At 40.1% G+C, this 24,635-nt stretch overlaps 1 protein-coding gene across 11 annotated transcripts in view; it reads left to right on the forward strand.

Moving 5' to 3' along the window:
- The window catches only part of LOC135240051 (uncharacterized), a 93,064-nt gene that overhangs the window by 8,593 nt on the left and 59,836 nt on the right, over positions 1 to 24,635 (forward strand). For 2 of the 11 annotated variants that reach the window (XR_010325575.1, XM_064309245.1), the window contains exons 7-8: positions 19,753 to 19,771; positions 19,998 to 20,029. Coding sequence is in view for 5 of the 11 variants with exons in the window: in XM_064309245.1 (XP_064165315.1) it covers positions 19,753 to 19,771; positions 19,998 to 20,029 (51 nt within the window). In the remaining 6 variants the exon portion in view is untranslated. Of the gene's footprint in view, positions 1 to 2,590; positions 3,113 to 3,312; positions 3,340 to 7,892; positions 7,995 to 9,770; positions 10,022 to 11,573; positions 11,929 to 12,234; positions 12,262 to 13,759; positions 14,072 to 14,224; positions 14,261 to 15,068; positions 15,111 to 16,229; positions 16,515 to 17,106; positions 17,404 to 17,884; positions 17,915 to 19,117; positions 19,211 to 19,752; positions 19,772 to 19,997; positions 20,030 to 20,533; positions 20,581 to 20,908; positions 22,597 to 24,635 lie in introns of those variants that run through there. The other 9 variants (XM_064309260.1, XM_064309224.1, XR_010325569.1 and 6 more) reach the window with 9 other exon arrangements.

Here is a 24,635-nt window from a genome sequence, read left to right on the forward strand (position 1 = left end):
TCAAGTACACCATTCATCAGCCACTTTCAAAATCATAGTAGGACCCCCCAAATGTGTTTTTTTACCTTTCATTTTGTTTTAAATGTATAGTGTGTTGAGGCTTTTGTGAAAATGCCCTTTAAATAAATGGTGACCATTAAAACCCTTACAGAAAAATGATGCGTTCCAAAACCACATATGAATATCCCACATTTCAGCTATAAAAATAATCCCACTTCAATCATGAGAGCAGGAAAAAAACTCTAAAAAAACTCTAAAATCTTATTTCAAGTCACGCTTTGTTTTCACATGTGAGAATTGTAGTTCACATTTTCAAGTCAGGGATGTGAAAATGTGAAGATGCAAATGACTTGATGCGACCTATCTTCTCTTCACATGTGGAAAAAAGCCAATCACAGGTGAAAATGTCCAGTTTACAGAAGTAAAATGATTAAACCACACAGAGATGTCTTCCTAAAATAGCTGTTCATGTTGTAAGTATTCATAGACAATAAATTATGCAGGACACAGAGTTAAGAGTTCCTTATTGTGCCAAAAATGGGCATTATGATGAAATTTCTACAAGATTTTTTCCAACAAGATACTTGTGAAGACATTCTGGGTGAAAATTGAACTGTTTTATTGGACTTTCAGGGACAGGTGCTGTGCTCCAATGCAATTATTTGTAGTCGGCAGTTTTTCAGAGAGGCATGACATGATTCAGTTTGCTTGTTCTGGCACTCCATGATAATGAATCACAGTAAAATGTATTATTTAATTTGTTATTAAAATATAAAATATACAAAATTGTGAAAATCCATTTTTGGCCTGTTCTCCAGCCCTAGTGTGTCTCATTTTTCTCTGTCTGGTCGTGCCTGATTGTTGCTGTATTAGTTTCACCTGTTCCCCTGTGTATTTAAGCTCCTTGTTCCCTCCTTGTAGTCGTTTGGTAGTTGTATAGTTGCTAGCTGCTAGCTATTCCATGTCTAGTCTTATCTAGTTTGACTGCCTTGTGTTCTCCTGGTTCTTTTGTTTTGTTTGTTTTAGTGTTCCAAGTAATAGCCTTTTTATTGGCACTTACCTCGGTTTCCTGAGTCTTTCTCTGCAGTTGGATATCCTCCCTGAGCCTGGTGATAAATGTATGCCTCTGAGTGACAAGAATTGTGTAATGATCTAAATTTAAATAATTCTATTTAGAATTCTGCTCAACAAGTAGGGTGTACGGCGTCAATGTGAAATGCCTTAATTAAAAAAATATTTTGCATCTTCTCAATATCTGAATGCATTTTATTTTTTATTCTTCAATGATACCAGCCACTGGTGCTTCTGAACTCTCACTGCCTCTGAGAGAATTCAGTTTCCTTCTGCTCAGAGATGCAGAGCATGCCCTTTTTAGGGCAGAAGGAACCTCAGGGAATCAATGTGTACCCACGGTGACAGGGAGAGTGGGTCGTGCAGCATTCACCCTCATCATTGACTGACAACAGTAATGGGAGTGTCAGTTTATTTACTGTGTTAGTGTCCGTTCCAGCAAAACCGCTGAAGCGGTGGTCAGTGTGAGCGCAAGCGGAGTTACCACATCCGGCTCCATTAGCGTTAGCTGCACAGTGACGTCAACGGGCTGGAGGCTGTGCAGAGACACGCATGTCGATATCGCTTCACTGTGACCAGGAGGGAGCTGGTCACGGGAGAAGCGCCAGTGGAGCTGTACACGGACGTAGACGTACCGCTGATATGCGAGTACACAGATTGGGACGCCACCCACCGCCGTGCGAAGCGACAGTGTCATGGTCAGAGAGTAGGCTATGGTTAGTCTGAAACAGAAAATGAACACCCGCATGTGGATCCACCCCCATATTTGTCACGGTACGGGTAGGGGGGACCCAAACGCAGAGGGAAAAAAAAAAAAAACTCAAAAGGGAAAATTAACAAAGACTTTACTAACACGACAGGCAAACAAGTAGGGAACAGAGAAGGCCACGAAGGGCAAAAACACAAACTCAAAAAATATCTAAATAAAACAGAAAACAAGAGGAACTCACAAACATGGGCAGGGCAGAACACAGGCAGGTAGAGGACAAGGGCAGGTCAAACAGAGCACAAGGGCAGGTAAAACAAAACACAGGCAGGTACATACGGTTGAAACCAACAGATATCGGGAACAAACACAAGCAGGGCAGAACACGGGAAGGCTGAGCACAAGGGAAGGTCAAACAAAACACAGTCAGGCACAAAATACAAGCAGGTACATACAGTTTGCAACATCGGAAACAAACACAAGGAACCAGCACACGAGTCAAGGGAACAGAGAACTTAAATAGACAGGGGTAACAAGACACAGGTGAACTCAAAAAACAATCAAACCAGAAGGAGGGGATAAGACACAGGTGGGAACAATGATGGGATAACGAGACAATTGAAACAATCATACAATTAACAGGAGGGGAGCAGGACACAAAACAGAAGTGCCGCCTTCTGGCGGCCCAACAAGGGAAACACAGACAGGAACACAGGACCATGACAATATTGCTGTGTAAAGCTCAATTCACTGGAAAGATACCTTCCACAATCTGTAAATTCATTTATACATCGTGGATAATTGTGTATTATTGTGGACCCAGGTGCTAAAATCCAAAAAGACATGACTTTTACAGACTCACCAACCTACAAACTACAGTGTAAGCTGTTCACTTGTCTTGTACCCATGTTTCATCCACTGGTGGAAAAATGCTTATAGCAAGTAGCCTAAAGAAATCCATATCATTTAAGTGTGAGACTGTGCTGACCATGGTACAGAACAGGGACATTTATGAGCTCACTGGCGATGAATCTGGCTGGAAATCGCGACAAATGAACTTCCGCGCTACAATTTCATGAAAGCCAACATGAACCTTAATAATGGTTATTGGCATTTTCAAGTTCTGTGACTTTTCTTGCATCGAAATGGTACAGTATAAGTTTTACTTAAAGTGCTGCATGGTTTTTCTGTTGTTTAAAAATACTGCCAACTTCCTCATTCACATGACATTTAAAAGAGTCAAACATCACATCCTGGTGTTATTCTGACTTCAGTCCTCAAACATGCCGTCACGTCTCCCCTTTCTTCTCCTGCTCGTCGTCATTCTGCTGGAAAGTGAGTGCTCTCTTTGTCTTCTGGGGTCCTAATTCAACTGACCACGAACTCCAATTACAACTCCATTACATTTTGAAAAAAATGCATGTTTTCTGACGTGAGAAAATAATCACAGAAATCTTAAACTGAACAAAATGTGAAACCTGCATTTCCTGATTAATTTGGACTTAAATCACGCTCTTCTGGTGGGCTCCCTACAGGTCTCTGTGGGCATGCTGAAGCTCAAGGTTAGTAATACTGCAATTATTGCAAATAGAGAAAGCTTGCTTGAAGAACAGAATTATTAAATATGTATGTTATAGATCTATATTTTCTACCAGCTTGAAAAGGTGTGAACCCCTCTTTGGGGTACAAGATCATAGCGGTGTGGCTAGAAACAATATGTAGAAAGGCCTGTATTGAAGGTTGTACATGATTTTAAATACGCACATAAAAGGTTGGTTAAGTGCAGTTAATATGTACCCTGGTCTATAACCAAAATAAACCCACCACATCCGCAAATGACTCGGTGTGATGGTGAGTTCTCACAGTGAGGATGTCAGTGGGCCTGAGAACTTCCCCAAACAGCAAATCATATTTACTATTGCAGTACAAAATTCTCTTGAAGATTTTTGTTTTTTTTGCATGTGTGTTCCTGGTCATTAAAGCTCCTTTAGATGTATGAAGGACACTATAAACAGAGAGAGTGGCAGTTCATGATTTGAAAAGTTTAATAAATGATTATTTGAAAAAGATTGGCATCACCAGAATGTGCACAAATCTCCCATTTGTCAGATAATAAACACATTCATTGTGTTGATGGCAATTAATTAAGAACTGGAATCACTTTCAGCCTCTCCTGCCTTGATCATTAAAAAGATTCACCTTTCAGGCCTGTTGTTTAGGGTGAGCATCATGCATGTTCTTTCTTAACAGGAAAGCCGCAGGAACCAGACATTTACATTACATTACATTACATTACATTCATTTGGCAGACGCTTTTATCCAAAGCGACGTACAAAAAAGTGCATTTTCATGATCGTAGACAACTGCTGAACACGGGTTCAGTAAGGTACAATTACTTATTTTGTACAGCTATTTCTAGCCGAGAACACTATTCTGGTCTAACATCTGCAGAGCCAACTAGGCAGAAGAATAAGCTACAGTATTAGGACAAATACAAATTACCAAGAAGTGCAGGGATGGGGAAACAAGTGACAGGAAAAAGGGTTTTTTTAAATTTTTTTTTTATATACAGCGTGGTGGTGGTTAGTCTAGGAATAGTCTGAAGAGATGAGTCTTCAGGCCACGGCGGAAGATGGATAGTGAGGGGGAGGTTCGGAGAGGGACGGGGCGTTCGTTCCACCACTGGGGAGCTAGGGTGGAGAAGCCCTGTGATCCCTTTGGGCGGGTGGGAGGGGTTACAAGGCGACCTGCTGCCGCAGAGCGGAGTGGTCGAGCAGGCACATAGAATTGAGTCATGTCCTGCAAGTAGATGGGGGCTGTCCTGCTGGCAGCAGTGTAAGCAAGGGTCAGGGCTTTGAACCATTTCTGTGGATGCTGTGCAGAACACTGGGGTGGTTAACATAAGCTGTCAGACAAAGCTGAGAAACCCCACATTTGTCACTAATATCAGTTGTAACCTGTACATTGGCGCCTCATCGGAGCCATTCAGAAGAACATGGACCACAAATTAAGTCTGTACCTTTGCTGTGAATGTCAATGGCCTGCAGAAGAGCAGAGAAGTCAGCTGTTATTAGTGTGAATATAGACCCTCATTCTCTTTCTTCACGCAGAAAGAAAGCAAACATAGTGGGTAAGTCACCCATTAAATCACAAACATTACAGGCACTAAATAAAGCTGAGGGTTGCCAGTCTGCCCTTGCACTGTTCAATTTATTTATTGATTTATTTGTTTTGTTTATTCGTTTGTTTAGCCACAGCATTGCACCCTGTACAGCAATTGTTGTGTAAGATATCATGATCTTGCAAAGTATCATGTTTCCAGACCAAACTAACAATTGCCCCTAATACTCACATTAACTTGATCTTCAAGTGGGTGTACCTGTGACAAGCACCGCAATGTGTAAATTCCCTGTGCTTCGCACCCAGCCAAAGATAGACTGCTACAGCGCCATCTGTAGGCAGATCCATTTAGTGAAGCAATTGTCGTAGCTGTGAATATGCAAGACAAGTATATTTAGCCTAACAAGCACATATAGTTCATTATACAGTTCATATTTTGACTAATATCAATTTAAGTTATGTAATCTTTCATATATTCTCTCTTTATATCAAGTTTTACTGTGCATAATTTGCCTAAATATAATTACGTTGCTTTGATCAGCTGAAAACATACTGGATGAGCGCATACATTCAGCTTACATTAAATGATGTACCCAATATTGCTGTAATTCTCACATGCTCCTACAGTGCCTTGGCCGTAACTTCAGCTTGTTTTTATTAACCTTGCTATATCTTTTGTTGTTCCTACAAATTCATTATAAATTCAATTGTGAATGGGCCCCAAGGAAAATCTTACTTCCAGCAAAGAAACAAAACGGTAGTGGAAGCTTGTGGTCAAATAGCTGTAGGAAAGTGCCTACAATATAGCTGTTTGAGTGGAAAATCAAGCATAACTGATGATTGAAACTAAATGGATCTCTGAACTTTTGCAGGTAAACTGCCAAAGGCAGAGTTACAGTTGACTCCTGAAGTAATTTCCATGAAGGACTCCATGAATCTGAGGTGCAGCAGACCGGACTCTTCCCATGCGTCCCACTGCACTTTCACCATTAATCAGAGAGGACAGATCAATGGCTCAGACTGTAGGCGCTCAGTCACTGGAGCTGAGCTGCTCAGTGAGAGTCACAGCGCACGCAATGAGATCACCATGAGATGTTCCTACAAACTGGAGGAAGGAGTGAAACCACTTGTAGATAGTGACCCCTCTACAGTAACTGTGCTGGGTAAGAATTCATAATTCTGAAATATGGAGCCTGAAATAGGACAGCGGATGCTAAGGTCAGTTAATATGTAATAAATAGTCATTTCTAAATGTTTCTGCAAAGAAATGCAAGACAGAAAAAATTATAAATACATCATTTGGGGGGCCAAAACCTTTATGAGGGCACTGTATGGTTGTCTGTGCACTGGTGCGTGTGCGTGTGGTCATGCATGTGTATACATTTCAGTCTGGAAGCAGTTGGACAGTGACACAATTTTTGGCTTTTTGACTCTATACTCCAGCACATTGGATTTGAAATGAAACAATGAAGATAAAGGTTAAAGCGCAGACTGTCAGTTTTAATGTTTGTCATACCAAAAGCATGTTTTTGGCTTCCCGTAGACCTAATGTTTCACTTATATAAAACTAACCCAAGCAATGTGCACATGGAGTAAGGGATGCAGCTCAGTCACTCCAGCTCCTCCTGCCAGATCCCTACAAGTAAAACCATCAGGATGCTCATGCACATTTAGCCACAAGGAACACAATCAGTACTGTGACCCTGCAAATGCATTCCTTTGAATGTTGTATTATTTGTGTGTTCCAGATCTGAGGACGCCCAATATCTCAGTCTCCACAGAACACACTGAGACACACATTCACTGTGAAGCACCACCTGACATCACTGGAGCTATTTTCTTCCTGTACTACAACAGGAGCAGAACACATTCTAACAGCACCCAGGCTGGAACAGAAGAGCGAGCTGTCAGTTTCACTCTCCCCCGCAGCTCTGACTCCGCTCTGACATACTGCTGTTGTTATCAGTTTAAGGGCATCAACTCTGAACTGAGTAAATGTGCTGGAGCTAAGAACAAGGACCACAGTAGAAGAACAAAGGACCAAAGTACCGTACTCTTCTTTACTCTATGCGGTTTATGAATTCTCAACTTATGAGACCAGTGTTTATTGTATTTTGCTCCTCAGTCATTATAATTGGATGTTATGCATCAACTACATAAGATTTATTAATTGTGCAAAAGTCCTTTGATTTTCTGTTATACAGGTGTCCACTGTAGGAGTCCTTCTATCTCAATGAAGCACTCAGGTCAAGTAGTTTAAATATAAAATTCAATACCAGAGTTTATTTATTAAACCACTAACACTGGAGTGGTATCCAAGCAAAATTTGCTCTCAGCATTGATCCACACTTGTAATGTGAGTGTTAGTTTATTTCTTGTCTGTGTGGGGTGAGGTCAAGCGAGGCTGCTCAAAGCGGTGGTCAACATGAGTTACCACATCCGGCTCCATTAGCGTTAGCTGCACAGCTGAGAGCACAGTGTGAGCAATGAGCTTGGAGGCTGTACAGACACACAGTGTCCACCCCTACAGACAGAGGTGCACGAGGGGAACCAATATCGCTTCACTGTGACCAGGAGGGAGCTGATCCAGGGAACTGATCTGCCTCCCTCTGAGTCTCAGTGTTATTTCTACACAGAGGGGATACAGATGACTGAGACTCTTTCAGTCTGTGAACGGTTTGTCACTGGGTCTGAGCTGCTCAGGGGAAGGGGTCAGTGCAGAAATCAAGATTAGAATGAGCTGCCAGTATATTGAGAACATAGGATACAATGTCAAGTTCCTATACAGTGAAGATGCTATGGTAACTGTGCTTCACATGTCAATATTACTCTGTTACTTCTTCATAGGCCCTTCCTTCCTTTTTCTATTTAAACTATCTTTCACTAATGAAACACTTCTAATGAAGACAGGAAGTACAAACATTGTGTGTGGTCCAGATTGTAATTGTCAGTACTGTTTGCTGATCTGTTCATTTCCTTTTTTTTGCTATCTCAGAGTCAGCCAGGTTTCTGTGGCGACTCATCCTCAGTGCTCTGGTCCTCTTGGCTGCTATTGGAATACTCATAGAATACTTCATCTCCCACACACCAACCACAGGTCTGTGCCTCAACTGTCCACCCATCATCAGCCAATAGAAATGTACTTTTTAATCAGACATCTAATCTGAATCATACAAAGAAAGTCTTTATGTAAAACCTGCATCAAATATTCATAAGCACAACATAACTACTGCATAAATATTGATAAAAGCATAGTCATTCAATATGCTTTTATATATTGTGCTGTTACCACCCACATTATACATTATATTACCATTACATTCTGTTTTGGTTAAAAGTACGAATGTAATAATGTTGATATTAGTGACTGTGAATGTGTTAAACAGCTATAAAAAGTTTGTAAATGTCATGGTTCTGTATTTTCTGTTTCTGTTTTTCACCTTTTGGCCGCCAGATGGCGGCACTTCAGTTTTGTGTTTCAGTTCGTTCTCGCTCCCTGTGTTAATTGTATTATTGGCTTTAATTTTTCTATCATTGTTCCCACCTGTGTCTTGTTATCCCCTTCGTTTCTGGTTTGATTGTTCTTTGAGTTCACCTGTGTCTTGTTACCCTTGTCTATTTAAGTTCTTTGTTTCCTGACTTGGGTGCTGGTTCCTTTTGTTTCATGTGTGTTTCTGCCTGCAGTTTGACCTGCTTGTGTTTCTGACTTTGTTACTGTCTCTGTCTCTGTCTCTGTCTCTGTCTCTGTCTCTGTCTCTGTCTCTGTCTCTGTCTCTGTCTCTGTCTCTGTCTCTGTCTCTGTCTCTGTCTCTGTCTCTGTCTCTGTCTCTGTCTCTGTCTCTGTCTCTGTCTCTGTCTCTGTCTCTGTCCCACATGTTTTTGGACTTCTGGATTTTATTCTGTTTTTGGTTTTTATTTTGTGTAGTAAATGTCTGTTTAAACTTTCCTTTTAAGTTCTTGTGTTTTTTCCACTCTGCGTCTGGGTCCTACCCTCCCGTACGTGGCAGTAAAGCTCTTATTAAGGATTATTTGACCAGTCCTGCCATTGACATTTGCTTATGGTGAAAAGTGGACAATATTGGCTACATGCAGGCGACAGGAGCTTTATTTCAATAAGTAACTTTGTAAAGCAATTATTTTCAATGGGAAGGTTCAAACTATATTCCTTTTTTTTTTTTTGTTTTTTAATTGAGAGTTTTTAGTTTTTCTGCAGGGCACAAAATGGTTCATTTTAATTATGTAATTCTGGTTGCTTTGATGAATCATAAATTCATTTACTTCCAGTAGAGCACTTTACAGGAGGAGAACATACTGTACATTTTTACCATGTTCTGCTACGGGTAACATTTACTGACATCCTGACTGATGCTGATTCATGATTGTGGGAGGGCTGGTGGCCCAGCAGGGCAGTTCATATATGGTCATACTTCTGCCACAGGAGCCAGACTTTCAGTTGCCATGGTAGTGCCCATCTCATGCACAGGAGTGACTGCTCTGTTTGGTCAGGCATGTGTGGTCTGCCTATACCAGCTGTGTATGAAATGCACTGTTTTGCTGAAATTTCACTTCAGCTGGTGGAACACAGAATGAAAGCAGCGACTGACAGCACACACTTCAGGGAGACTGATAATGTGATTAGATGATGGCTGCATAGTACTGCTGATGTATCAAATTTCAGGAACTGAAGCCTTTTTATATGCTTAAGAATGTATCCATTTTTGGCTCTTATGGTAAATGTTGTATTGTAAAAAAACAAAAAAAACAATCACTTTCTGAAATTGTGCTGCTGGTTTATCTTTTGATTTAATTCCTCCTTATGCAAGTGCATATTAGTTGACTAATTATATTTATATAAATGTGTGTTTTGTTTCAGATGCTGCAGGCAGGAAGAGGAGAGGGAGTGAGAACACCGGACAGTTTGTGGAGACAGTGTGCTGAGACATGAGAGAGATTAGCCTGTTTACCTCTACAAGTATACAGTACGCATACACAATAAATAAAAATATACATAAAACCACACATAAATACAGAACATGTATATTTATTAACAAACATAGCATATATACATAGTCACAAAATGGCATACTGTTTTAACTTAAAATAAAGAGTACTCTTAAATATTTACTACTGTAGTCTTTATTTCTGCGATGTCATTTCTAACTTGTTTTCATCCATTTAAAAATGTATGCTCTCAATTTCAATTTCAAGAACTGTTGTGAACCCAAGTTGGTTTGTTTGAAATAATATTGTTCTTATTTTGTTCTATTGTCCATTATTGTTGTTCCTTGTATAGCATAAATTGAAAAAAAGACAAAGCTCATCAAAAAATGCACTTTTTTGTTGGAAATAAGTGCAACTGCAAGCTTAGTTATTTATTTATTTATTTATTTATTTTATCTTGTGCGTCAAATCAGAACTAAAATATAGGGGATCATTTGGTTGACAGAGAACCAGTTTTTGGGGGATTTGAGCAGGACTCCAGGGTTATCACATCTACTCTTTCAGTCTGGATTGTGACTTATTGTTTCATCTAAAGGATGGTAACCTCACCCAACACCATGTTGGACCATTGAATTTCTATTAGGTACAGAGAACAGTGTGTCCCCACAGGACTACCACCACCTTTCCAGTGCAATTTCTATTTCCCTGGAGGCCCCCATGCAAGCCCTAAGTAAACCCATAGCTGCTTAGCTTCAGCAGTTTGACATGGGAAGGGTACAGGCTCATATGACTGCTGGCAAACATATGGTATATAATGTCTGATTTTGACATAAAGAAAAGGCATTAGCAGCAGTGATTTAAGCATCAAAATAATAGTGTGCCATTATTTTTTTACATTTTAATACGCTGGTGCTCTAATCCAGAGCAACGTAAAATAAGCACACACCCACACATACATTAACACATTCAGTGATGAACGCCAACAGGCACAGACTATAACTAGCCAAACTATACTCATGTGAAGCATGACAAGGTTCAAGTGCTAAAGCTCCCCGACAACAAATAATCCACATGATGAATTATTGCAGTTTAGATGTGTTAGCTAGCTGTCTTGCTATCCTCTGAGGCTACGAGCGGAAATTTTTCCATATACTAAAATGACCGGTCGTCTTTTTTTCCTCTTTCATTGTCAGTCAAAATCTCCACTACAGTTGTTCTTTCATTTATGGTGCAGACAGAGATACATGCAGCTTGCACTACACTGCCATCTGCTGGTGGCTCCTGGCCCCACAGTCCCCTAATGAGAAGCTGTCAGTGGGCTTTGGCCTTACGGTTTCTCTTTCCATGGGGCTCCTGCCCCTTATCTCTCCCTGAGTTCAAAGATCGCTCTAGTCCTGTCCTTCTCTCCATGGTCATGGACTGTTTCAACCCTATTCCTCCCTTGCCCTGGTTATGCCGCTGTCTGGAGCTCCATATCCATCATCCGGCTCCTCTAAACTGCACTATTCTGAGCTATACCATTTGCTCTTCTATCATTCCTGTTAGCTTTCATCTCAGCTGTAACCTGCTTAACCCAGTTTATTTGCTGTCTTTATACCAGGCTGGCCAGTGGAGGATGTGCTCCCCCTCAATAGCAGGGTTCCTCTCGAGATTTCTTCTCATTAGGTAGTTTTTTTGCCGCCATTTGAGGGTTTACTTACAATTACAATTCAGCAGATGCTGTTATCCAGAGTGACTTTCCTAGATCACATTACTACATACAATCCATATACATGGCTGGATATATTACTCAACCAATTTAGGCTCAGTACTTCGCTATATAAAATGGCAGAGTCCCAGCTGGGATTCAAACGCACAACTTTTTGAGTCACAAGCCTAGTTCCCCCACCTAAAAGGTACATAAATGGCTTGCAACTGAACATGGCTGTGGTTTCTTGTCCCACCCCAAAATGTACTTCCGTATTCACACGATCAGTCTGAGACAAGTATCTGCTCTTCTCTCTTATTGCTCACTGCTGTGTTCCTCCTCTTTGAAATGCGGTCCCAGTTCTACATCACTCTGCTGCTGGCCTTTGCCATCCAGCTGGACTGTGAGTGAAACAATTATTTCTCTCTTTTCTTGTTCCTCTTTCTCTTCCTGCGTTCTCTGTCACAGTGGCCAGCAGTGACAGATCTGCAGCAGTTAATTTCTTCTAGTTCTCTGTGGCTTTGTGACAATGTGTTTATTTCCAGTTTATTTTCTTTTTCATCTAAACTAATCACATTTCTTTATGTAGATTTTTACAAATGTTCACATTTCAGGCTGATCGTGGCATGTGAGAGAAAGTTAACAATAAATATCTGGAGGACTGTTTTGATCAAACTTTAATTTGTTTCATTTGCCTTATGTTTGCCAGATTTCATACTGCACGCCGATGCTGAAGGTCAGTATAAAAGCCACAAATAGCGTTATTAAAATTTATAACATTACCCTTCTGGTATCTGCAGCCAAATTAGTGAGATGGTTCAATATGTTGTCCTAGTTATTAGGTCAAGCAAAGGGATTCTTTGGTGCTTTATGTTACTATGATCTGTGTGCAAAGCTAAATCATTAAATATATGCCGGTCAATTTAAGATTACATTACATGCTTTGACACATAATGGCATATGACATATCCTCCTATTACCCAGCAATTCATTTCTGTTTCATGGAGGGAATATGAGTCACTGGTTTTATTCTCAAAAAGCATATATTTTCTCAGGAAGATATATTAATTACTATATTTCAGCTTTTTTTGTAGTCAATCCTGTCTTTAACATTTAACTGAAACATGTACTGTACTGATTTTGAATGGCTGTAGATAGACAGACAGAGAATACTGTAAGACAGAAGGAGAAATAAGAATGTTTTATTGTTATCATCCTCTCAAATTTACAATTAGCAATGGTACACTACAATATATATTCTCATTCTATTGTATTTTAATTTTGGTGTGTATGTACGGTACCTTGCAGCAGACCTAAATCAGTATTTGTCAGGAAACTGTTGCATGCGGTCTGAAACCACTGATAGGGTCTCAGAAAATTTTTGTCTAACGATTCATCGCATTCAAAGACCATTCATGATTTCACAAAAAAGCCTGACTGGGCCTCTTTCTACTTCAGACATTGACATTGATAGAAAACATTATATGTGGAAATGCAATAACTTGTTGAATGACAGATAACAGCATTTATCATCTTTAAATTATAGCTATTGTTTGAGTTTTAGTATGTACTAATGTTAATATTGATACATTAGGTTTACATAACAGTAATGTGTTCAATGACAGATAACAATTTGATTTAAATCTTTTTTTGTGGTAAAAGGTAGAGAAAGTGTGGAGCACTATAATTATGCAAATGCAGCATGTGTTTTGATTTTTGATTGTTTTGACATTAAACATATTGCAAAGACAGGGAATTGTAGCTTGTTAAACTTATAACCAGTAGCCACTTCTTTTAATCTGCACAGACAGGACACAATTATTGTATGAGAGGTTTCACAATATCACAGCAGAAACGTTACCACACGTGTCCAGACAACATTTTCCACTGGAATGTGTTACTTACAGCAGTTTCTGCACTCACATTTCAAAGTTTTTAAAGAAGCTTCCCACATTTCTGTTTGTTCTTTGTATATCAGTAAGAAAACATCTAACAGAAACAATTTGTAACTATACACAAAAGTTTTGAAATAGTATAAATACATAGTATATGTGTAATGAAATGGAGTAATATTTTACTTGTTGATATATGATATATGTACCACTTTAGGCAGGGAGAGACTGCTCTCTTAATACTGTAAATATTATTTGTTAAGGCCTGATATTAACACACCTTTTAGGATTTTATGCAGTTTAGTATTTCTTCTCTGTGACGTGTGTGTTCTCCTTTTATAGACATAAAGAAACCAGAGATTTCTGTGCAGAACAGTGTCAGTGGTGGGGAGGTGGACTTGGCCTGTCAGACAAAGCTGGAACACCTCCCATCTGGCACTAATGTCACCTGTAACCTGTACATTGGAGACTCATCTGAGCCATTCAGAAGCACATGGACCACACAAAAAGACAAAGTCTGTATTTTTTTAGTGAAGCTGGATGCCCTGAAGCAAGGTTTGCAGTCTGTGGGGGCGACAGAACTGAGCTGCGATTACTCTGTCCTCACAGACCCCCGCTCTCCTTCCCCACGCAGTGACAAAATAAAAATAGAAGGTGAGTAAATCTCTGTACTTAGAGTTAGAAAAATACAGCCATAAGGTTAAAAGAACTGGTCTGTGTGTCATGAGAAGTTTGTCAGTCATTATTTGCCTCCTTTTATGCAATGTTTCGAAATGTAAATCTCACTCTCACAATCTATTTCATAAGGACTCTCTCCAGGGACATCAACCTTTTCTGAAGCAGGTACATACTTTTATATATGTGCTTTCTACTTGAAAAATTTTACATGGGTTTGGATTAGAAGATTTCAGCATTACAATATCACAATAAACTATTATTTCATATATAGAAGAAAAAAAATGTTTTCTATATTTACTCTCCCAATTTGGACGGGTATTTGTGTAGGCCAGTTTCATCGCTGCAAGTCGGTTCAGGGCTAGCATGCACAGCCTCTGAAACCATGCAACCAGCAGCCACTTCTTTTAATCCGCACAGACAGGACACAATTATTGTATGAGAGGTTTCACAATATCACAGCAGAAACGTTACCACACGTGGCCAGCCAACGTGTAGGCGATGCAGTCCTTGTTCCTTAAAAAATGGGGAAGAAACTAATATTGTCAGTGAACTTCCTGAGTGATTCTCAGGGAATACAGAGTTATTGCGAATAAATTAATTATGTTCCAAAGTCTAAACAAAAGCAAACATTCTACAATACTCATGAAATATACATATACATAACAACCATATAACCTTTTTTGATGAACGTTTGTGAGAAATAATTTTAATGCATTTATTTCAAATTGCCAATAAAGCTTTAACTTGATCTATGAGTTTATATGATGGCTTTGTTGGCCATTCAGCCAATAGCCCCAACCAACAGGCAATTATTTCCCAAAGATATTCATTTTCAAAATATTTTCATCATTTTCCAGCTCAGTCAAAGTTTATGGCTTACAAGTACTTCTGGATGAGGTTTCTCTCTATACACACACTATACACACTTATTGTAATTACAGTAACAATAAAGCCTTTTTTTCTTTCTCTGTAGATAAGAAGACAACCTCACCACCTGCTGTGACGACTAAAAAAAGTATGGAAACTTCTGTTGGTCTGAACCTATAAGGTGTAATAGGTAACGGATCCTTAGAGTAGTTAGTTTGGGTTGTTACTAGTTTTTCTAGGTTGCCCTCAAACTTAACTCATCATTGGGCAGCTTGGTGGCACCTCCTAATGCATTGTTAAGGCACTGCCCAGTCTTTGGATGGGTCCCTCTATCCGGAATTGAGTCCGGACTGTCCCTGTGCCGACTGTGGCTGGCAGCCACACAAGGTGATGCAAAATTGGGTCTAGCATTAGAAGTTCCTGTGGGATTTCATAAGTGTTACCAATCAAATTGTTTGCCCTTGCACTGTTCAATTTATTTATTGATTTATTTGTTTTGTTTATTTGTTTGTTTAGCCACAGCATTTCACCCTGTACAGCAATTGTTGTGTAAGATATCATGATCTTGCCAAGTATCATGTTTCCAGACCAAACTAACAATTGCCCCTAATACTCACATTAACTTGATCTTCAAGTGGGTGTACCTGTGACAAGCACCGCAGTGTGTCAATTCCCTGTGCTTCACACCCAGCCAAAGACACACTGCCACAGCACCATCTGTAGGCAGATCCATTTAGTGAAGCAATTGTCGTAGCAGCGAATATGCAAGACAAGTATATTTAACCTAACAGGCACATATAGTTCATTATACAGTTCATATTTTGACTAATATCAATTTAAGTTATGTAATCTTTCATATATTTTCTCTTTATATCAAGTTTTACTTTACATAATTTGCCTAAATATAATTACGTTGCTTTGATCAGCTGAAAACATACTGGATGAGCGCATACACTCAGCAATCATGTTAAATGATGTACCCAATATTGCTGTAATTCTCGCATGCTCCTACAGTGCCTTGGCCGTAACTTCAGCTTGTTTTTATTATCCTTGCTATATCTTTTGTAGTCCCTACAAATTCATTATAAATATGATTGTGAATGGACCCCAAGGAAAATCTTACTTCCAGCAAAGAAACAAAACGGAAGTGGAATTATGTGGTCGGCTGCTGTATGAAAGTACCTACAATACAGCTGTTTGAGCTGTTGTTTTGGAAAATCAAGCATAACTGATGATTGAAACTAAATGGATCACTGACCTTTTGCAGGTAAACTGCCAAAGGCAGAGTTACATTTGAGTCCTGCAGTAATTTCCATAAAGGACTCCATGAATCTGAGGTGCAGCAGACCGGACTCTTCCCTTGCATCCCACTGCACTTTCATCATTAATCAGAGAGGACCGATCAGTGGCTCAGACTGTCAGCGCTCAGTCACTGGAGCTGAGCTTCTCAATGGGAGTCACAATGCAAGGAATGAGATTACCGTGAGATGTTTCTGCAGGCTGGAGGGAGGACCAGCTCTTCACAGTGACCCTTTGAAAGTAACTGTGCTGGGTAAGAATTCATAATTCTGTAAATAAATATGGAGCCTGAAATAGGACAGAAGATGCTAAGGTCAGTTAATATGTAATAAATAGTCATTTCTAAATGAATGTTTCTGTAAAGAAAAGCAAGACAGAAGAATTATAAATAAATCATTGGCGGGGCAAAACCTTTCTGAAAACACTGTATGGTTGTGTGTATGCTGGTGTGTGTGTGTGTGGTCATGCATTTGTGTACATTTCAGTCTGGAAGCAGTTGGACAGTGACACAATTTTTGTCTTTTTGACTCTATACTCCAGCACATTGGATTTGAAATGAAACAATGAAGATAAAGGTTAAAGCGCAGACTGTCAGTTTTAATTTCTGTCATACTAAAAGCCTGTTTCTGGCTTCCCATAGACCTAATGTTTCACTTATATAAAACTAACCCAAGCAATGTGCACATGGAGTAAGGGATGCAGCTCAGTCACTCCAGCTCCTCCTGCCAGATCCCTACAAGTAAAACCACCAGGATGCTCATGCACATTTAGCCACAGGGAACACAATCAGGACTGTGACCCTGCAAATGCATTTCTCTGTATGTTGTATTATTTGTGTGTTCCAGATCTGAGGAAGCCCAATATCTCAGTCTCCACAGAACACACTGAGACACACATTCGCTGTGAAGCACCACCTGACATCACTGGAGCTATTTTCTTCCTGTACTCCAACAGGAGTAGCACACATTCTAAGAGCACCCAGGCTGGAGCAGAAGAGCGAGCTGTCAGTTTCACTGTCCCCCGCAGCTCTGACTCCACTCTGACATACTGCTGTAGTTATCAGTTTAAGGGCATCAACTCTAAACTGAGTGACTGTGCTGAAGCTAAGAACAAGGACCAGAGTGGAAGAACAAAGGACCAAAGTACTGTACTCTTCTTTTCTCTCTGCAGTTTATAAACCACACATGCACAGTTAATTCTCAACTTAAAAGACAAGCGCTTGTTGTATTGTTGTCCTTTGTCATTATAACTGGAGGTTATGCATTGACATTGCCTACAGAAGATTTATTCATTGATTTGTTCATCCATTTATTTACTCAGATTTATTCAGTTATTGATATTCAAAAGTCCTCCTCTGATTTTCTATTATAGGGCTGGAAACCCATTGCACTTGCCATGTTCCATAAATTAGATGCCAGGTTATAGTTTTGGCACTAGATAGAATGAGTGGAGTTAAGGCTGTTTACTATAAGAAGCTGCCCTGCTGCTCTGACCCCTGTGGATAAATTATCCCCTATGTGAAAATATATTATTTAAAATATAAACAAATTTTATTAATGTTCATGTTCCTTCTGCCAAGAGTGAGATAACTCACCTGAAATTCTTTTTTTCCCCTGTTTCCAGGATACACCACCACAGACAACCCACAGACAGGTAAATAAAAGTAGTTGCCAATCATTGTTTTATACAGGTAAACCACACATGCACAGTTCATTCTCAACTTGAAAGATAAGCGCTTGTTGTATTTTTGTCCTTAGCCATTATAACTGGAGGTTATGCATTGACATTGCCTACAGAAGATTTATTCATTTATTTATTCATCCATTTATTTACTCAGATTTATTCAGTCATTATTGATAGTCCTCCTCTCATTTTCTATTATATGGCTGGAAACCCATTGCACTTGCCATGTTCCATAAATTAGATGCCAGGTTATAGTTTTGGCACTAGATAGAATGAGTGGAGTTAAGGCTGTTTACTATAAGAAGCTGCCCTGCTGCTCTGACCCCTGTGGATAAATTATCCCCTAAGTGAAAATATATTATTTAAAATATAACCTAATTTCATTAATGTTCATGTTCTTTCTGCCAACTCGCTCTTTTTCTCCCCCATCTCCCCCGGTCACACCGTCCCAGCTGTCACTGGTTTACCATCAGCTAACCTTTTCCTGCTGCCACCAAAAATAACACTCTCACTCACGCCACACAGAGACAAAGTGAAATGAAATAGAAAAGAAACAACTCTGAGTGGTCGACAGGCCACACCATGCCATGCCACTGGAGCGTTTTCCTCCCCTACAGTCTCTCCCTTGACTGTGCTCTTCCCCCCACTTTTATCCTCATTCAGGTGCACCCCATTCCCCCATTAACCAACTCCTTCCACCTAATCAACCTTGCAGCACGGTTCCTGGCTCACAGACTACTGACATTGTCATTGGCTTGTAATGTACTAGGAGCTGGAGCCCATGTATAACAATGAGGTTCCATTTTGAAAAACTGGCGAAGATAATTTCACAGCAGGGTTGCATGATATGTTCCATGCATCTGAAAAAAAGCTGATATCTCAAGATTTTCTGTGGATTCACAGCATTAACTGTCATGTAGTTTTTCCAGTTTGTATTCTGTCAATAATTTATTTATATGATTTGCTTGTTGAACTGTGTTAGACCGGGTATTGGCTGTGAGGGGTTCTTTTGTCTCAAATGAAGCACTGTGGTTAACTGCTTAAAAACAAAATAAAAGACCACAGTATGTACCAGGATATGTGGAGATCTAGAATAACTCCCTCAAAATGTGAAAGCTGGTGCTCTTTTCACTCAGAGTCTCCCGCTCATCAAATCCCCTTTACAAATTTCAGCCTTGTTGAACACACCAGCGGGTATTGGAGTAATTCTCACAGTGATTGTGATCCTCCTGGGAATGACAGGAGCCGGTCTGTACTGGATACACAGTGAGTCTTTCTGATGGCTACTCTGTAGTGTGCACTAGTCCTGCGTTTCTCAAGTGTTGGTGACCACTCTATAGCAAGAGGCCATAAGTAAATTAAATGGTTAACATTTGATTCCTTTATCTTAGATATACTACAGGCTGCAACATAATGGCTGGTTAATAGACTAGCACATACATGATTTTGTTATCATGATTGATGTTGTCATATTGTGGATGCAGCTGTTAAGTAGTATATATCATTGTAAGGATTACATTAACATCATGAATCTGTTTACCAAACAAGGTATGTCTAATCTGAAATTCTAAAATATGCCACTATGAAATTTGGAAATATAAAGAATATATATTTTATTTTTTATTTTGGCTGTGGGCCCCGACCTGCAAATTCCTATGCTAGTCTAGTCATATTGTGACATGAAAATTTTACATTGACATTTTTTGTCAAAAATTAGTTATATACTGTTGAATTATTTATAAATAATGTTGATTTCCTTACATGTGCGGTGTCAGAAATGTAAAAAATCTCTGTTTCTTCCTTTTCAGGAAAAAGGAAATCTAGTGGGTGAGATATTTCAGTATTTTTGTTTCTCTATCATGAGATGAATTTATAGAAATAAAAAACATGCTACCATCCTCTCAATCCAACTGTTACATGGTGTCTGCGCAATCAAATGGAAATTAAGAAATTTTATTTGCTCAGTCTGATACTCTCATAGTTTCTGTCCATGACCATGACTGTAGGTCCTATAAAGTATATCTCTAATGAAATAATTGTCTGTTTTGTTCAGGCTGCCCACAACTCCTAACAATGACGCAGTGTGTAAGTACCTGTAATCTTCCAGTCATTTCTTTAGCCCTTATTTCAGCTGTTCTGCATGTAGACATGCTACCTGCTACCATTACATTACATTACAATACATTACATTACATTACAGGCATTTGGCAGACGCTCTTATCCAGAGCAACGTACAGCAAAGTGTATAACCAAAACCAGGAACAAGCATGTTGAAAACCCTAGAGGGAAGTTCAGTTCCAAGTGCAGGGAACGACCGCATAGTTTAACTTGGACCCTGTAGGTTAATCTGATTAACACAACAAAAAACAGCAACAAAGCAGTTTATGCAAATAAAACAAGCAATAGTTATTGCACTTGTGCCTACTCAACTAAGTCAACTAAGATAAACAGCTTACCTAGCTACAACCCTAAGATTACATAGTCATACCATGTTACCTATTTTTAGCTTTAGTTTCAGCACAACCTTCAATGTCCTTGTTGCCATTATAAACAACATGTGATGTACACTCTTTTGCATTTGTGCTGTAGACACCACTGTCAACGTGTCCAAGGGAGCAGAAACCAGTGATGCCACAGTGAGTATAAAACTACAGCAGGACAGATGTGGTACTGAAATTAAGGCCCAAAATGGAATATTAAATAATCATTCAGAACGCCACTGGTGATTTCTGGGATTGTTAAATACACTGTACGCGGACTTCATTGTAAAGCTGGACTTTATTAATAAGTTTAACTACTGTACCATTGACACAAGTCTGAGTCACTACACTCTGCATTACATCTGCCAACTGTAACTCAGCTGTGTATCTGTTGATGGAGCTGCGTCATCCATCTTTATAAATACGTGTCCTATGTTGCGTGTCATGTGACTGGGCTAGTGACTGTGTGCCTCTCTCTACCTAGTCTCCTTCTGACGTGACTTACAGCACTGTCGCCCACCTTGCTCCTCAAACGACGGCCTTTCAGGCCCAACAGGACAACGTGGTGTACAGCAGTCTGAAGACGGACTGAGGAATTCATACACAAAACACAGAAGTCCTTTTAATCTTTATGATGTACTTTGATCAAGAGAGTATCAACATGTTTATATGGGTGTGCATAATTAGAATAGAAATATTTCTTTTAACATTCTTTGACAATACCTTGTGAATGTCATTTGGATTGTTAATCTGTTTTGTTAGTAATATCTTTCTTTCTTGTGATGTTGTTTTGGGATTGTACCCCCAAAGCAGAGTTCAAACTCACATATGAGAATAACATAGAGAAGAACTCTTCAGACAGTTATTTAGGGGGCATAACTGCTGCACTTGTAAAGAATACATTCTGTATTATGCACAATACAGAAATGTGTTTACAATGTTACAGACTGATATTGCACAAAAGTACCCGGCTAACCCAAAATAACTTCTGACTGCTAACTGGGGCCCATCCCTGTACTGAGAACCAATGCTTGGGGTGCAAAATCCCTGGTGGCGCCCCCTGTGCCTCTCAAGTACACCATTCATCAGCCACTTTCAAAATCATAGTAGGACCCCCAAATGTATTTTTTTTACGTTTCATTTTGTTTTAAATGTATAGTCTGTTGAGACTTTTGTAAAAATGCCCTTTAAATAAATGGTGACCATTAAATCCCTTACAGAAAAGTAATGCGTTCCAAAACCACATATGAATACACCACTATTTCAGCTATAAAAATAATCCCCCTTCAATAATGAGAGCAGGAAAAAAACCTATCCTATTTCAAGTCACGTTTTGTTTTCACATGTGAGAATTGTAGTTCACATTTTCAAGTCAGGGATGTGAAAATGTGAAGATGCAAATGACTCGATGTGACCTATGTTCTCTTCACATGTGGAAAAAAGCCAAGCACAGGTGAAAATGTCCAGTTTACAGCAGTAAAATTATTAAACCACACAGAGATGTGTGTTTCACTTCCTAAAATAACTGTTCATGTTGTAAGTATTCACAGACAATAAATTATGCAGGACACAGAATTAATAGTGCCTTATTGTGCCAAAAATGGGTATTATGGTGAAATTTCTATTGATGATTTTTTCCAACAAGATACTTGTGAAGACCTTCTGGGTGAAAATTGAACTGGTTAATTGTGTCATAGTTCTGTGGTTGTCTGCATTTCCCTTTTTGGGCCACCAGATGGCGGCACATCAGTTTTTAGTTCTGTTCTTTTACCGTGTTTAATTGTACTATTGTTTTCAATTATTCAATTATAGTTTTTTGATTGTCTCGTTTTCCCTTCCCTCTCTGTGGCCTGATTGTGCATTGTGCCCTCCTGTGTCTCGTCAGTGTTTTGTCTATTTAAGTTTCTTTCTTCCCTCACTCAGGTGCTGGATCCTTTTGTCTGTGTTTCCGATGGTGTTTTGATATGTGTTTCCATGTGTACTTTTGACTGTTTTGTTTTTCTACCCTGCCTGAGTTCTGTTTTTGTATGGTTTTGGATTTCTGGATTTTAGTTTTTGTGTTTAGTTTTGAATCCTTGCTTTGTCTTTTTTGGGCTTTGTCCTGCGTGGCTTTGTTTCTGTCCCCCTTGGTTTTTGTTCTATTTAAAAGTAAAGTTCTCAGTTTGGATTTACCCCTTTTGGTTTTTGAGTTTCTCTGCGTTTGGGTCCATTCCCTTGCCCCTTCCTGACAAATTGGACTTTCCTGGTCCAAGCAATGGTTCTATCCCGCCTGGACTACTGCAACTCTTCTGGCTGGACTACCGGCATCTGCCACCCGACCCCTGCAACTCATTCAGAATGCTGCGGCTCGTCTGGTCTTCAACCTCCCCAGACACTCCCACGTCACTCCCCTACTCACTACCCTCCACTGGCTGCCTGTTATAGCTCGCATCAAATTTAAAACATTGGTCCTAGCATACCAGGCAGTCAAGGGATCAGCCCCAGCATACCTCCACAAGATATTCAAACCCTACATGCCAGCCAGATCCCTCCGTTCTGCTACCTCAGGACGCCTAGCACCTCCCCCTCTTTGCACCTGCACTTCCAGAACACGTCTCCTGTCTGTTCTGGCCCCACGATGGTGGAATGACCTCCCTGTGGAGGTCAGAACAGCTGAGACTGACCCATTTCAAACGACGACTGAAGACTCGCCTCTTCAGGCTGCACCTCTCCCCATCCCTCCCTACCCCCCTGTAAATGACTAAGCTTAGGGTTGTAACAAGGCAGCTGTTTCGTAGGTGAGTTAATGCACCCAAGTGTCTTAACTACTGCTTGTATTTTTTCTATAGATTGCGTTGTTGCCGTTCTCAATGTGTTGGTGTTAATCAGTTTAACCTTCAGGTTCCAAGTTGAACTATGCGGTTGTTCCCTGCACTTGGACCGGTACTTCTCTCTAGGGATTTCGTCATACTTGTTCCTGGCTATGGTTATACACTTTGTACGTCGCTCTGGATAACAGCGGCTGCCAAATGCCTGTAATGTAAGGTGCTGTGCTCCAATGCAATTTGTAGTTGGCAGTTTTTCAGAGAGGCATGACATGATTCACTTGGCTTGTTCTGCCACTCTATAATGAATAGCAGTAAAATGTATTTAATTAAAATATAAATGTACAAAATTGTGAATCCATTTTTGGCCTGTTCTCCAGCCCTAGTCTCATTTCTGTCTGGTAGTGCCTAATTGTTGCTGTATTAGTTTCACCTGTTCCCCTGTGTATTTAAGCTCCTTGTTCCCTCGTAGTCGTTTGGTAGTTGTATAGCTGCTAGCTATTCCATGTCTAGTCTTATCTATTTGACTGCCTTGCATTCTCCTGGTTCTTTTGTTTGTTTTGTGTTCCATGTTCCAAGTGATAGCCTTTTTATTGGCACTTGCCTCTGCTTCCTGAGTCTCTCTGCAGTTGGATATCCTCCCTGAGCCTGGTGATAAACGTATGCCTGTGAGGGACAAGAATTGTGTAATTGTCTAAATAATTCTATTTAGAATTCTGCTCAACAAGTAGGGTGTACGGCATCAATGCAAAATGCAAAATATTTTTTAATTAAGGCATCTTCTCAATTTCTGAATGCATTTTATTTTTTATACTTCAATGATACCAGCCACTGGTGCTTCTGAACTCTCATGGTCTCTGAGAGAATTCAGTTTCCTTCTGCTCAGAGATGCAGAGCATGCCCTTTTTAGGGCAGAAGCAACCTCAGGGAATCAATGTGTGCCCACAGTGACAGAGAGAGTGGGTCGTGCAGCATTCACCCTCATCATTGACTGACAACAGTAATGTGAGTGTTAGTTTATTTACTGTGTTAGTGTCCGTTCCAGCAAAACCGCTGAAGCGGTGGTCAGTGTGAGCGCAAGCGGAGTTACCACATCCGGCTCCATTAGCGTTAGCTGCACAGTGACGTCAACGGGCTGGAGGCTGTACAGAGACACACAGCACAGGACACAACCCTCAGGACAGGTGCACGAGGGGAACCGACATCGCTTCACTGTGACCAGGAGGGAGCTGGTCGCGGGAGAACCGCCAGTGGAGCTGTGCACGGACGTAGACGTACCGCTGATACGCGAGTACATAGACTGTGACGTGACCCACCTTTCCGTGCGAAGCGACAGTGTCATGGTCAGTGAGTAGGCTATGGTTAGTCTGAAACAGAAAATAAACACGCGTATGTGGATCCACCCCC

The sequence above is a fragment of the Anguilla rostrata genome, chromosome 1, assembly GCF_018555375.3.
Source record: "Anguilla rostrata isolate EN2019 chromosome 1, ASM1855537v3, whole genome shotgun sequence".
In the NCBI taxonomy this organism is placed as follows: Eukaryota; Metazoa; Chordata; class Actinopteri; order Anguilliformes; family Anguillidae; genus Anguilla; species Anguilla rostrata.